Source organism: Tamandua tetradactyla, chromosome 10 (genome assembly GCF_023851605.1).
Source record: "Tamandua tetradactyla isolate mTamTet1 chromosome 10, mTamTet1.pri, whole genome shotgun sequence".
In the NCBI taxonomy this organism is placed as follows: Eukaryota; Metazoa; Chordata; class Mammalia; order Pilosa; family Myrmecophagidae; genus Tamandua; species Tamandua tetradactyla.
Window position 1 is genome coordinate 18282119 of NC_135336.1, and position 14826 is coordinate 18296944.

Genomic DNA, 14826 nt, shown 5'->3' on the forward strand with positions numbered 1-14826 from the left:
AAATATACCTGAAATGGAATGGCTTTTAACAAGGGGAATTTAATAAGTTGCTAGTTTACAGTTCTAAGGCTGAGAAAATGTCCCAATTAAAGCAAACTATAGAAATGTCCAATTTAAGGCATCCAGGGAAAGATACCTTGGATTAAGAAGGCCAACGATGTTCAACGTTTCTCTCTCAGCTGGAAGGGCACAAGGCAGGCATGGCAGCATCTGCTGGCTTTCACTTGGCTCTACCAAAAAGGGACTCTCTCCCTTTTTGTGTGGGTGCCCCGATCTAGGGGGCATAACCCTGGTGTGCGCTGGTCTAAGGCACATGGGCCCTTTGTGTGCACTTGTAGAGCTGTGGCAGCAGGTTAATGTTATACCTTCATAGATTGGGGGCAGACATGACCCGGCTGTGCAGGTCAGCACTTTCTCAGAGCCGGCAAGTGTGGCTGAGGGTCATGCACATGCATGGTATTAGAACTGCTGTAAAGTGCGGTTCCCAGAGCTGAGTGACGTGATTGGGGGCCGGTGCACATGTGTGGGCCTGGGAGTGCCATGAATGGATGTGCAGAACTCAGGTCAGGTGGAGTGAGGCTAAGCGACACTGTGGGCGGGGGTGGAGGTGTGGGGGAGCAGGGGTAGCCTGGGTATGGAGGTTCGTGCCCACAGCCGTTATGTGCTGGCACCAGCCTGCAAGGAATAGGCAGGGGGAGGCAGTGCTCAGAAGGGATGCAAGAGAGATGGATTGGGTTGCACTTGGGGTGGGGGTGGGAGGGCAGGTACATGCACGGGGTGTTGGTGAGGTGGGGGTGCATGGAGCATGGGGAATGGGAGCAGGTGACGGGGTTCTTGTGCCCAAGGAATGTGGCCTGGCTTACTTCCTAGTCCCATTCTTTCATCCATTTACTTCCGTGGGCTCTCATCTCTGCACCTCCACACCAGGCTCCAGCTTTCTGCCTTTCACTTCCTCGGCCTCTGCAACCAGAGCTGCCGCATGTGGTGCAGAAGGCTCTCCCAGGTCAGCCGCCCTCCCGAATCACCACCTCAGTTGTCCTCCTGTCCTTTCTCTAACTTTTCTGTGGAGCAGGGCTAAGCTTGAGCTCGTCGATTCTGCCATTTTCCCAGAAGTTCTTCACATGTATTTTTTTTTCTTTATTAATCATTAAAATTAATACGGGAGTTGAGGACTGTGTAAAAACTGGATACTTCTTAAATATTTTTATAATCTCCTTAAACAGATGTAAATAGGCATCTTGAGTACATATGGTTTCCTCAATTTCACACTGTTCTGTTTTAGTATGAGAACAGTTTGATGTTTGTGAATTACCTCGTGGAAGTTTGAAAACACTTTTTTAAAAAAATATATTTTTATTGAGAAATCTTTACACACATACAGTCCGTCCATAGTATATGATCAGTGGCTCACAGTGTCATCACAAAGTTGTGTATTATCCATCACTATGATCATTTTTAGAACATTTGCATTCCTCCAGAAACAGAAATAAAAAAGAAAAAGCTCATACTTCCCATGTCCCTCCCTCTAATTGGCCGCTAGTATTTCAGTCTACCCATATTTTTAACCCCTTGCTGCCCTTAATATTTATTTATTTTTTATCTTTATTTTTATTACTCATCTGTCCATACCCTGGATAAAAGGACCATCAGACACAGGTGAAAGCAGTTTTGAAATAACGTTTTTTAGAAAGATCAGTGTAGAAAGTAAAATAAGATAATCTTGAAGTACTTTGCTAGAGAAGTAGAGAGCCAATAGCAGTTTTTTTCTTAGTGTACCTTTATTATGACAGTTATTTAATTTTGTTTAGTATTTACTATTTACATCTCTGTTTCCATCAATAATTTAAACTTATTAAAAACTGAGACCATGTCTTACTTTTTGTTTTGGTTATAGCACAGCCTGGCACATACCTTAATTGTACATAGTTTGTACTCAGCAGATTTTTGTTAAATTGAGATGCATTTGATTTAGAAATTTATTCTTTCCATTGAAGAATTTCTCTCTTTTGACTGTCTATGGTTTTATTGAAAAGTGGTCATCTTTTTAAAAAAATTTTATTTATTTATTTTATTTTTTTTGCGTGGGCAGGCATTGAGAATAGAACCCAGGCCTCTGGCATGGCAGGCGAGATGTCTGCCTGCTGAGCTACTGTGGCCTGCCCTCGAAGGTGGTCAACTTGAAACAGTAGCTACTTAAGTAATTATGGAAAGTAAGGATTAGTAGTTTTTGTGAATAGGCTTTCACTCATTTACTTTAATCAGGGAAAGAAATACTATGGATAGTAGAACACTTCATTGATTGATCGATCTGCTTTGAGCTGTTGATTTAAACTTTCCTATAAAACTCCCAAATAAAATGACTGCTTTGAGTTTTATCTTCCTTTTATTATCCTGTTACGTAGGTACTTTGAAAGTAAAAAAGAGGTTGGGGGCTTAGGAAATCTATCAACTAGAAAATGAGACTAAGTAATTGAGTCATTGTGTTCAAAATGAAAATAATTATGGCATTTTCTCTATCACATAGATGATATAATCAAATTGAATCGAAAGGAGGGAAAGAAGCAAAATTTTCCAAGACTAAATAGGAGACTCCAACAAAATGGTGCCCGGCAATTTAGGATGAGAATACGATGGGGAATCCAACAGAATTCTGGTAAGTTTTTAGTTTTTTATTGTACACAACAAACAAATATACAAACATTCTTGACATATATAACATTCTATACATGGTGTACAATCAGTGGCCCACAATATCCTCACATTGTTGTGTATTCTTCACCATGATAATTTTTTTTGAACATTTGCATCTCTCCAGCAAAAGAGTTAAAAAAGAAACAAAACAAAACAAAACTCGTGCATGCCATACCCCTTACTCCTCCCTCTCAGTGACTGCTGGTATTTCAATCTACTCAATTTATTTTAACCTTTGTCCTCCCTGTTATTTGTTTATCTATATTTTTACTTACCTAACCATACCGTAGATAAAAGAGGCATCAGACACAGATTTTCGTGATCACAAAGTCACATTGCAAAAGCTCTTATCATTATATAGTCATCTTCAAGAAACATGGCTACTGGAACATAACTCTACAGTTTCAGGCATTTCCCTCTAGCCACTCTAATACACTATGAACTAAAATGGGGATTTTTTTATAATGTGTAAAATTAACCTTGAGAATAACCACTCGACTCTGTTTGAAACCTCTCAGGCACTTGACACTTTATTTTGTCTCATTTCTCTCTTCCCCGTTTTGATCAAGAAGATTTTTCAATCCCTTTATGCCAAGTCCCAGCTCGTCCCACGATTTCTGTCCCATATTGCCAGAGAGGTTTATACCCCTGGGAGTCATGTCCCACATAGAGAGGGGAGGGCAGTGAGTTTACTTGCTGTTTTGGCTTAGAGAGAGAAAGACCACATGTGAACAACAAAAGAGGTTCTCTGGGGTGAATCTTAGGCATAATGATTTAGGTTTAGCTTTTCCTTTGCAGGAATAAGTTTCATAGGGGTGAGCTCTAAGATTGAGGGCTCAGACCATTGATTTGGTTGTCCCTAATACTTGTGAGAATATTAGGAATTCCCCAGATGAGAAAGTTTAATAATATTTCCCACTTGCTCCCCAGTCCCCCAAGGGGCTTTGCAAATACTTATCTGTTCTCTGCCCAAATTACTCTGGGATGTATTGGGGCATCACACTAAACCTGTACAGACTAACAAACTCTCACTCACTATTCAAGATTCAATGTAATTATGGTGTTTGAATAAACTGACCATGCAAGTTAAATTAGATAATGCTCTAGCAAAAATATAAATTTTGCATGAAATAAACAGCTCTTCCAAACAGAAGTTGAAGTTTTAAAATATAGACCATATCAGCCTTTACCCTGTATTTTGATTTACCTTAATCCTGCTTAGATTTATATCTGTAGTCGAAGTCTGATCACTTTTTCAACTTTTTTTTCAGTACCCGTATGTGAAATTTGTTTGGAATCCAGCTGTACTAATTCTTTTACATATTGTCTGTGGCTGCTTTCACTCTATAAGGGCGTAATTGAGTAGTTGTGATGAAGATTGTGTGGTTCATAAAACCATAAAATGTTTAATCTCTTGCCTTTTAAGAAAACAGTTTTCTGGTCCCCTGGGTGAAACCAATTTTTTTTTTTTATATTTTTATTGAGAAATCTATACACACATACAGTCCACACACGATATATAATAATGGCTCACAATATCATCACATAGTTGTGTATTTATCACCACGGTCATTTTTAGAACATTTGCATCACTCCAGAATAAGAATTAAAAGGAAAAATTCATATTTCCCATACCCCTTACCCCTCCCTCTCATTGACCACCAATATTTCAATCTCCCCAACTTTTTACCCTTTAACCCCATCCCCATTATTTATTTTTTTTTTATCCTTATTTTTTTAGTCATTTGTATATACCCTGGATAAAAGGAGCAACAGACACAAGGTTTTCATAGTCACACAGTCACACTGTAAAAACTGTGTAGTTAAACAGTCTTTCTGATGAATCAAGGCTACTGGAACAGTTCACCAGTTTCAGGTACTTCCCTCCAGCCACTCCAATACACCATAAACTAACAAGGGATATCTATTTAATGTATAAGAGTAACTTCCAGAATAACCTCTCGACTCTGTTTGAAACCTCTTATCACTGAAACTTTAATTTGTCTCATTTCTCTCTTCCCCCTTTTGGTCAGGAAGGCTTTCTCAGTCTCATGATGCTGGGTTCTGGCTCATCCCTGGAGTTCTGTCTTATGTTGCCAGGGAGATTTACACCGTGGAGTTATGTCCCACTTAGGGGTAAGGGCAGTGAGTCCACCTGCTCACTTGGCTTAGAGAGAGGCCACATCTGAGCAATAAAAGAGATTCTCTGGGAGTGACTCAGGCAATTATTTGTAGGCTTAGCTTCTCCTTTTCAGGAATAAGTTTCATAGGGGTGAGCCTGTTACTCTGTATTCTGAATTACCTTTGTCCTATTCAGATCAGTTTCATTCATATCTCTAGTTGAAGTTTAGCAATAACTTTTTTAACAGTTGCTTTATGGGGATAATGCTACCTTTCATGGCTTCAGAGCTCTAACTGTGAGCCTCACATATACCTGAAATTCCAGGAAATGATCATGTTATGCACAAATAGCTCAGTATCTCAGAATTTAGAAATAATAGTTCCAACTCCAGAATAAATGTGCCTGACCATTTCTATAACACTTGAACCTAAGGAAGTAAATTTCATTACAAATATTTAGCTGTAACAGGTAAATATTTAATTCCAATGATTTATCTCCAAAGATTTCTTATAAATTCCACTAAAAATGTCATAATTTATGTATGACTTGTTTGAAAATAACTGTTTAGAGTTCATGGAGCCAGAAATGCGTTCCTTTGTGCTAGCCATATTTTAAGTACCTGATACATGCTCTGAATTGACCAGGTTCTGAGGATTTGTAAATGTGATCTTTTACTTCAAGCAGTTAATTTTTAGGAGCATAAACAGGTGTGAAAATAACTGCCAGAGAAAACAGTGTGTGAGAAAATATCATATGGTTTTGTAGGTCTTAATATAGGAATTTTTTTCTAAGAAGATTGGAGTGATTTAATGTATATGGTAAAATATAATCTAGGCCATGAAGGATCAGAAAGACTTGCTGTTTATGAGGGTTATGAACTAAGCCTTAAAATACATTGTATCTGGGGCAGTTTAAGATCTCATAAAGTTTAGCTGGAGCTAGTATGTTTTCTTCCCCACTAATGTCATAGGGGCTGATATAGAGTTCTGCTCTTAGCAAATGTGCAAACAGATGTGGGATTCCTTTAAATACTGATTGTCTAGGAAAAAGACATATTTCTACATTGTAATATCAATAAGGATGTTAGCTTGAGGTAAGAGAACAAGTAGGACAGAGAGCTCTTGGCAGATACTCAATAAATATATATTTTTATAGTTTGTATATTTAATCACTATTATTGTACACTGTAGGCATTCCTAGATTATACCATCTCAGTCTTTATCATCTATCTTTCCTTCTGGTTTCATATGTGCCCCCAGCCCCTCTCCCTCTATCATCCTCACATTCAGCTTCATTCAGTATGCTTACATTATTGTGCTACTATCAGGTAGTGTTGTGCTTGTTTCTGGCTAATTTCATTTAGCATTAACGTCCTCAGAGTCTGTCCACGTTGTTACGTGCTTCATGACTTTATTCTGTCTTACAGCTGTGTAATATTCCATTGTATGTATATACCACAGCTTGGTTAGCCACTCATCTGTTGATGGACATTTGGACTGTTTCCATCTCTTGGTAATTGTAAATAATAGTGCTATAAACATTAGTGTGCAGATGTCTGTTTGTGTCCTTGCCCACATGTCCTTTGAATAGATACCTAGCAGTGGTATTGCTGGATCATATGGCAATTCTGTACTTAGCTTCCTGAGGAACCACAAAACTGCATTCCACAGCAGTTGTACCATTTTACGTTCTCACAATAAATATTTTTGGGTAGTTGAACAAACAGGTGAATGAAATCTTCCTAACTCCATGTCCAAAATATAACTTGGGCACTCACTAATTACTTATAGAAACCACTTAAATGTCCTTTAGTGGTAGAAAACTATATAGTAAAGGTTCTAAAAGTGTGGTCTGGATTCCTCTGGGTTAAAAGTTTCAGTGGGTCCACAAGAGCAAAACTGTTGTCATAGTAATTCCAAGACATTGTGTATTTTACTTTGAATCTCTTGTGATTGGTCAGTGGATTTTGTAGAGGCTACACAACATTTGATAATTATAATATATTGAATGTAGAAGCACATATGAGAATCTAGCTATGTTCTTTCAAGCCAGACATTATAAACAGATTTGCAAAATAGCAACGGTGTTGCTATTTAAATATTTTTGTTATAGAAAATAACTGTTATGTAGTAGTTTATTATTTTTAAATGAAATAAGTAGTTTTAAATTTTCTTAGTTTTAATTCTAGATGCTAATAAGCATAACCCACAGAAATAAAAATTTTTGGAGTCCTCAGTGATTTTTTAGGAGTATCAAGAGGTCCTGTCACCAAAAAGGGAGGGAGGACCCAGCAATTTTTTTTTTTTTTTAAAGCTCTGTAGGTGGTTCTGATAGTATTAAACTCCTTTCCTTGTGGGACTGAGAATGTGAAAGATCTTCATCGAGTGGTAGTTGAAGTAATGAGAATGAAGATACTCTCCAGAGAGGGTAAATGGAATGAAAGCTTGAGAGAGTAAATTATCGCACTGGATGATGTCTTTCATACTCCTTCATAATGCTTTTCAGAATGTAAGACAGAGAGGGTGTCATGGTCACCTGGCAAGTGTCAGCTTGGCCAGGTGGTGGTCCCTGTTTGTCTGGTTGGTCAAGTGCTGGCCTGTCTTGCTATGAGGACATTTCATAGAATTAAATCATGATCACATTGGCTATATCCACAACTGATTCCATTTGTAATCAGCCAAGGGGAGTGCCTTCTTTAATGAGTTATGCTTAATCTAATCAGTGAAAGTCTTTTAAGGAGGATTCAGAAGAGACAGGCTCTCTTGCTGCTCTGGCTGGCCAGCCTCTCCTGTGGAGTTCATCCAGACACTCCATTGGAATCATCAGCTGCCCTACAGATTTTGGACTCGACGTTCCCACTGTTACATGAGACACTTTTATAAATTTTATATTTATGAATATTTCCTGTTGATTCTCTAGAGAAACCTAACTAATTCAACGTGGTACCAGGAGTGGTTCTTAAGAAAGAGAATCTTTTTTTTTTTTTTTTATTAATTAAAAAAATTAACTAACACAACATTTAGAAATCATTCCATTCTACATATGCAATCAGTAATTCTTACTATCATCACATAGATGTATGATCATCATTTCTTAGTACATATGCATCGATTTAGAAAAAGCAATAGCAAGACAACAGAAAAAGAAATAAAATGATAATACAGAGAAAAAATAAAAATAAAAATAAAAAATACAAAAATATATAAGAAAAAATACTATAGCTCAGATGCAGCTTCATTCAGTGTTTTAACATAATTACATTACAATTAGGTAGTATTGTGCTGTCTATTTTTTTTTTTTTTTTTTAGAAATCATACCATTCTACATATGCAATCAGTAATTCTTAACATCATCACATAGATGCATGATCATCGTTTCTTAGTACATTTGCATCGGTTTAGAAGAACTAGCAATATAACCGAAAAAGATATAGAATGTTAATATAGAGAAAAAAAATAAAAGTAATAATAGTAAGAACAAAGCAAAACAAAACAAAACAAAACAAAAACCTATAGCTCGGATGCAGCTTCATTCAGTGTTTTAACATGATTACTTTACAATTAGGTATTATTGTGCTGTCCATTTTTGAGTTTTCGTATCTAGTCCTATTCCACAGTCTGTATCCCATCAGCTCCAATTACCCATTATCTTACCCTGTTTCTAACTCCTGCTGAACTCTGTTACCAGTGACATATTCCAGGTTTATTCTCGAGTGTCGATTCACATCATTGGGACCATACAGTATTTGTCTTTTAGTTTTTGGCTAGACTCACTCAGCATAATGTTCTCTAGGTCCATCCATGTCATTACATGCTTCATAAGTTTATCCTGCCTTAAAGCTGCATAATATTCCATCGTATGTATATACCACAGTTTGTTTAGCCACTCGTCTGTTGATGGAGATTTTGGCTGTTTTCATCTCTTTGCAATTGTAAATAACGCTGCTATAAACATTGGTGTGCAAATGTCCGTTTGAGTTTTTGCCCTTAATTCCTTTGAGTAGATTCCCAGCAATGGTATTGCTGGGTCGTATGGCAATTCTATATTCAGCTTTTTGAGGAAGCGCCAAACTGCCTTCCACAGTGGTTGCACCATTTGACATTCCCACCAACAGTGGATGAGTGTGCCTCTTTCACCGCATCCTGTCCAGCACTTGTCATTTTCTGTTTTGTTGATAATGGCCATTCTGGTGGGTGTGAGATGATATCTCATTGTGGTTTTGATTTGCATTTCTCTAATGGCCAGGGACATTGAGCATCTCTTCATGTGCCTTTTGGCCATTTGTATTTCCTCCTCTGAGAGGTGTCTATTCAAGTCTTTTTCGCATTTTGTAATTGGGTTGGCTGTCTTTTTGTTGTTGAGTTGAACAATCTCATTATAAAGTCTGGATACTAGACCTTTATCTGATATGTCGTTTCCAAATATTGATTCCCATTGTGTAGGCTGTCTTTCTACTTTCTTGATGAAGTTCTTTGATGCACAAAAGTGTTTAATTTTGAGGAGTTCCCATTTATTTATTTCCTTCTTCAGTGCTCTTGCTTTAGGTTTAAGGTCCATAAAACTGCCTCCAATTGTAAGATTCATAAGATATCTCCCTACATTTTCCTCTAACTGTTTTATGGTCTTAGACCTAATGTTTAGATCTTTGATCCATTTTGAGTTAACTTTTGTATAGGGTGTGAGATATGGGTCTTCTTTCATTCTTTTGCATATGGATATCCAGTTCTCTAGGCACCATTTATTGAAGAGACTGTTCTGTCCCAGGTGAGTTGGCTTGACTGCCTTATCAAAGATCAAATGTCCATAGATGAGAGGGTCTATATCTGAGCACTCTATTCGATTCCATTGGTCGATATATCTATCTTTATGCCAATACCATGCTGTTTTGACCACTGTGGCTTCATAATATGCCTCAAAGTCAGGCAGTGCGAGACCTCCAGCTTCGTTTTTTTTCCTCAAGATGTTTTTAGCAATTCGGGGCACCCTGCCCTTCCAGATAAATTTGCTTGTTGGTTTTTCTATTTCTGAAAAATAAGTTGTTGGGATTTTGATTGGTAGTGCATTGAATCTGTAAATCAATTTCGGTAGGATTGACATCTTAACTATATTTAGTCTTCCAATCCATGAACACGGTATGCCCTTCCATCTATTTAGGTCTTCTGTGATTTCTTTTAGCAGTTTTTTGTAGTTTTCTTTATATAGGTTTTTTTGTCTCTTTAGTTAAATTTATTCCTAAGTATTTTATTCTTTTAGTTGCAATTGTAAATGGGATTCGTTTCTTGATTTCCCCCTCCGCTTGTTCATTGCTAGTGTATAGATGCTACAGATTTTTGAATGTTGATCTTGTAACCTGCTACTTTGCTGTACTCATTTATTAGCTCTGGTAGTTTTGTTGTGGATTTTTCTGGGTTTTCGACGTATAGTATCATATCGTCTGCAAACAGTGATAGTTTTACTTCTTCCTTTCCTATTTTGATGCCTTGTATTTCTTTTTCTTGTCTAATTGCTCTGGCTAGAACCTCCAACACAATGTTGAATAATAGTGGTGATAGTGGACATCCTTGTCTTGTTCCTGATCTTAGGGGGAAAGTTTTCAATTTTTCCCCATTGAGGATGATATTAGCTGTGGGTTTTTCATATATTCCCTCTATCATTTTAAGGAAGTTCCCTTGTATTCCTATCTTTTGAAGTGTTTTCAACAGGAAAGGATGTTGAATCTTGTCAAATGCCTTCTCTGCATCAATTGAGATGATCGTGTGATTTTTCTGCTTTGATTTGTTGATATGGTGTATTACATTAATTGATTTTCTTATGTTGAACCATCCTTGCATACCTGGGATGAATCCTACTTGGTCATGATGTATAATTCTTTTAATGTGTTGTTGGATGCGATTTGCTAGAATTTTATTGAAGATTTTTGCATCTATACTCATTAGAGAGATTGGCCTGTAGTTTTCTTTTTTTGTAATATCTTTGCCTGGTTTTGGTATGAGGGTGATGTTGGCTTCATAGAATGAATTAGGTAGCTTTCCCTCCACTTCGACTTTTTTGAAGAGTTTGAGGAGAGTTGGTACTAATTCTTTCTGGAATGTTTGGTAGAATTCACATGTGAAGCCGTCTGGTCCTGGACTTTTCTTTTTAGGAAGCTTTTGAATGACTGATTCAATTTCTTTACTTGTGATTGGTTTGTTGAGGTCATCTATTTCTTCTTGAGTCAAAGTTGGTTGTTCATGTCTTTCCAGGAACCCGTCCATTTCCTCTAAATTGTTGTATTTATTAGCATAAAGTTGTTCATAGTATCCTGTTATTACCTCCTTTATTTCTGTGAGGTCAGTAGTTATGTCTCCTCTTCCATTTCTGATCTTATTTATTTGCATCCTCTCTCTTCTTCTTTTTGTCAATCTTGCTAAGGGCCCATCAATCTTATTGATTTTCTCATAGAACCAACTTCTGGCCTTATTGATTTTCTCTATTGTTTTCATGTTTTCAATTTCATTTATTTTTGCTCTAATCTTTGTTATTTCTTTCCTTTTGCTTGCTTTGGGATTAGTTTGCTGTTCTTTCTCCAGTTCTTCCAAATGGACAGTTAATTCCTGAATTTTTGCCTTTTTTTCTTTTCTGATATAGGCATTTAGGGCAATAAATTTCCCTCTTAACAGTGCCTTTGCTGCGTCCCATAAGTTTTGATATGTTGTGTTTTCATTTTCATTTGCCTCGAGGTATTTGCTAATTTCTCTAGTAATTTCTTCTTTGACCCACTCGTTGTTTAGGAGTGTGTTGTTGAGCCTCCACGTATTTGTGTAATTTCTGGCACTCCGCCTATTATTGATTTCCAACTTCATTCATTTATGATCCGAGAAAGTGTTGTGTATGATTTCAATCTTTTTAAATTTGTTAAGACTTGCTTTGTGACCCAGCATAAGGTCTATCTTTGAGAATGATCCATGAGCACTTGAGAAAAAAGTGTATCCTGCTGTTGTGGGATGTAATGTCCTATAAATGTCTGTTAAGTCTAGCTCATTTATAGTAATATTCAGATTCTCTATTTCTTTATTGATCCTCTGTCTAGATGTTCTGTCCATTGATGAGAGTGGTGAATTGAAGTCTCCAACTATTATGGTAGATGTGTCTATTTCCCTTTTCAATGTTTGCAGTGTATTCCTCACGTATTTTGGGGCATTCTGGTTCGGTGCGTAAATATTTATGATTGTTATGTCTTCTTGTTTAATTGTTCCTTTTATTAGTAGATAGTGTCCTTCTTTGTCTCTTTTAACTGTTTTACATTTGAAGTCTAATTTGTTGGATATTAGTATAGCCACTCCTGCTCTTTTCTGGTTGTTATTTGCATGAAATATCTTTTCCCAACCTTTCACTTTCAACCTATGTTTATCTTTGGGTCTAAGGTGTTTCCTGTAGACAGCATATAGAAGGATCCTGTTTTTTATCCATTCTGCCAATCTATGTCTTTTGATTGGGGAATTCAGTCCATTGACATTTAATGTTATTACTGTTTGGATGATATTTTCCTCTACCATTTTGCCTTTTGTATTATATATATCATATCTGATTTTCCTTCTTTCTACACTCTTCTCCATACCTCTCTCTTCTGTCTTTTTGTATCTGACTCTAGTGCTCCCTTTAGTATTTCTTTCAGAGCTGGTCTCTTGGTCACAAATTCTCTCAGTGACTTTTTGTCTGAGAATGTTTTAATTTCTCCCTCATTTTTGAAGGATAATTTTGCTGGATATAGGAGTCTTGGTTGGCAGTTTTTCTCTTTTAGTAATTTAAATATATTATCCCACTGTCTTCTAGCTTCCATGGTTTCTGCTGAGAAATCTACACATAGTCTTATTGGGTTTCCCTTGTATGTGATGGATTGTTTTTCTCTTGCTGCTTTCAAGATTCTCTTTCTCTTTGACCTCTGACATTCTAACTAGTAAGTGTCTTGGAGAACGCCTATTTGGGTCTAATCTCTTTGGGGTGCGCTGCACTTCTTGGATCTGTAATTTTAGGTCTTTCATAAGAGTTGGGAAATTTTCAGTGATAATTTCTTCCATTAGTTTTTCTCCTCCTTTTCCCTTCTCTTCTCCTTCTGGGACACCCACAACACGTATATTTGTGCGGTTCATATTGTCCTTGAGTTCCCTGATACCCTGTTCAAATTTTTCCATTCTTTTCCGATAGATTCTGTTTCTTTTTGGAATACATATGTTCCATCCTCCAAATCACTAATTCTGTCTTCTGTCTCTTTAAATCTATCATTGTAGGTATCCATTGTTTTTTCCATCTTTTCTACTTTATCCTTCACTTCCATAAGTTCTGTGATTTGTTTTTTCAGTTTTTCTATTTCTTCTTTATGTTCAGCCCATGTCCTCTTCATGTCCTCCCTCAATTTATCGATTTCATTTTTGAAGAGGTTTTCCATTTCTGTTCGTATATTCAGCATTAGTTGTCTCAGCTCTTGTATCTCATTTGAACTATTGGTTTGTTCCTTTGACTGGGCCATATTCTCAATCTTCTGAGCATGGACAGTTATCTTCTGCTGCTGGCGTCTGGGCATTTAGTCAGATTTCCCTGGGTGTCGGACCCAACAAGGTTGTAAGATTTTTCGGTGAAATCTCTGGGTTCTGTTTTTCTTGTCCTGCCCAGTAGGTGGCGCTTGTGGCACGCGTTTGTGTCAAGTGTTTGGAATGGAACCCCCCGGTCACCGATCTCCACGGCCTGGGGATTTCCGATCCAATTCTCTCCGTTGGTTCAGGGGCCGCGCGTGGTGAGGGCGTCAGCTGCCGCGGCTTGAGGGGACCCTGTGGCTGGTTGCCGGCCGCAGCGGGCCCGGGGAATTCGCCACCGGACCAGGAAGTCGCCTGCGGGGGAGGGGCGTCGGTCACCAGCCGCCGCGGCCTGGGGAATTCCCCACCGGACCAGGAAGCCGCCCGCGGGGGCAGGGGCCACCGCGGCTTGGATAGCCCTCTGATCCGAGACTTGTAGCCGCAGACTCGAAGCCGAGACTCGAAGCCGCCCGCAAAAGAGGGGCGCCGGCCGCCTCGGCTTGGGAAACTTGCCTCTCCGAGACTCTCAGCCGGCCCGGGAAGGATGGAGGGTGTAGCTCTGACCGCCGCAGCTGCCGCTGCTCGGGAAATCGCGCGCCGCTCGGGGATCTCACCGCAGCCGAGTCTCACAGTCAGACTAGCCAGTCCAGACTGGGGCACGCTGTGTGTCCATTCCCTGCCGTAGCTCCGGGAGCCGTCCTGCACCGCTTCAGTTCACCTAGTGGTTGCCTTGGAGGAGGAGGAACTAAGACGCACGTACCTTACTAAGCCGCCATCTTGGAACCTCACTAGTGTGGTTCTTAATCTGGATTACTGGAAGTCATTTAAGGAGAAAGCCACAGGAAGAAGTAGGAAAAATCAGTGGGAACCAAGAAGAAAATAAAGAAAATAACACCAGGTGATGAAAGAGCCAAGAAACTCCAAGGTTTGCCTGCGACCAACACCACAGTGCTACAGACTAGGGAGAAAGCAAGCCTTTCAGATATGTAGATTTTAGACGTCAAGCCTTAAAACATGAGTCAATAAATTACGTTGTTTAAACCAACTCATTATTTGTGATAGCAGCCCAAGCAAGCTAAGAGACATAGGTTATTTCCACCTTTGGTTATTGTGAATAATGCTGCTGTAAGCATTGTAGTGCAAGTATCTGTTTGAGAATCTGTTTTTATTTCTTTTGTTATGTACCTAGAAGTGGAATTTCCAGGTCATATTGTAATTCTGTATTTAGCTTTTCAGGGAACCATCATATTTTTAACAGTGGCTCCATTATTTTATATGCCTAAAAACAATGCAGTAGATTTCTAATTTTTCTGCATCTTCTCCAACACTTGTTATTTTCCTTGGACATTTTTTTATACTGCTATCCTTATGGGTATGAAGTGGTATCTGCATTTCCCTACTGGCAAATTACGTTGAACATCTTTTTATGTGTTTCTTGGCCATTTGTATGTCTTCTTTGGAGAA

At 38.3% G+C, this 14826-nt stretch overlaps 1 protein-coding gene across 6 annotated transcripts in view; it reads left to right on the forward strand.

The window, feature by feature from the left end:
• The window catches only part of FYTTD1 (forty-two-three domain containing 1), an 88198-nt gene that overhangs the window by 9791 nt on the left and 63581 nt on the right, over window positions 1-14826 (forward strand). For all 6 annotated transcript variants that reach the window (XM_077118043.1, XM_077118042.1, XM_077118044.1 and 3 more), the window contains one exon: window positions 2525-2653. In XM_077118043.1, coding sequence (XP_076974158.1) covers window positions 2525-2653 — 129 coding nt within the window. The remainder of the gene's footprint in view (window positions 1-2524; window positions 2654-14826) is intronic.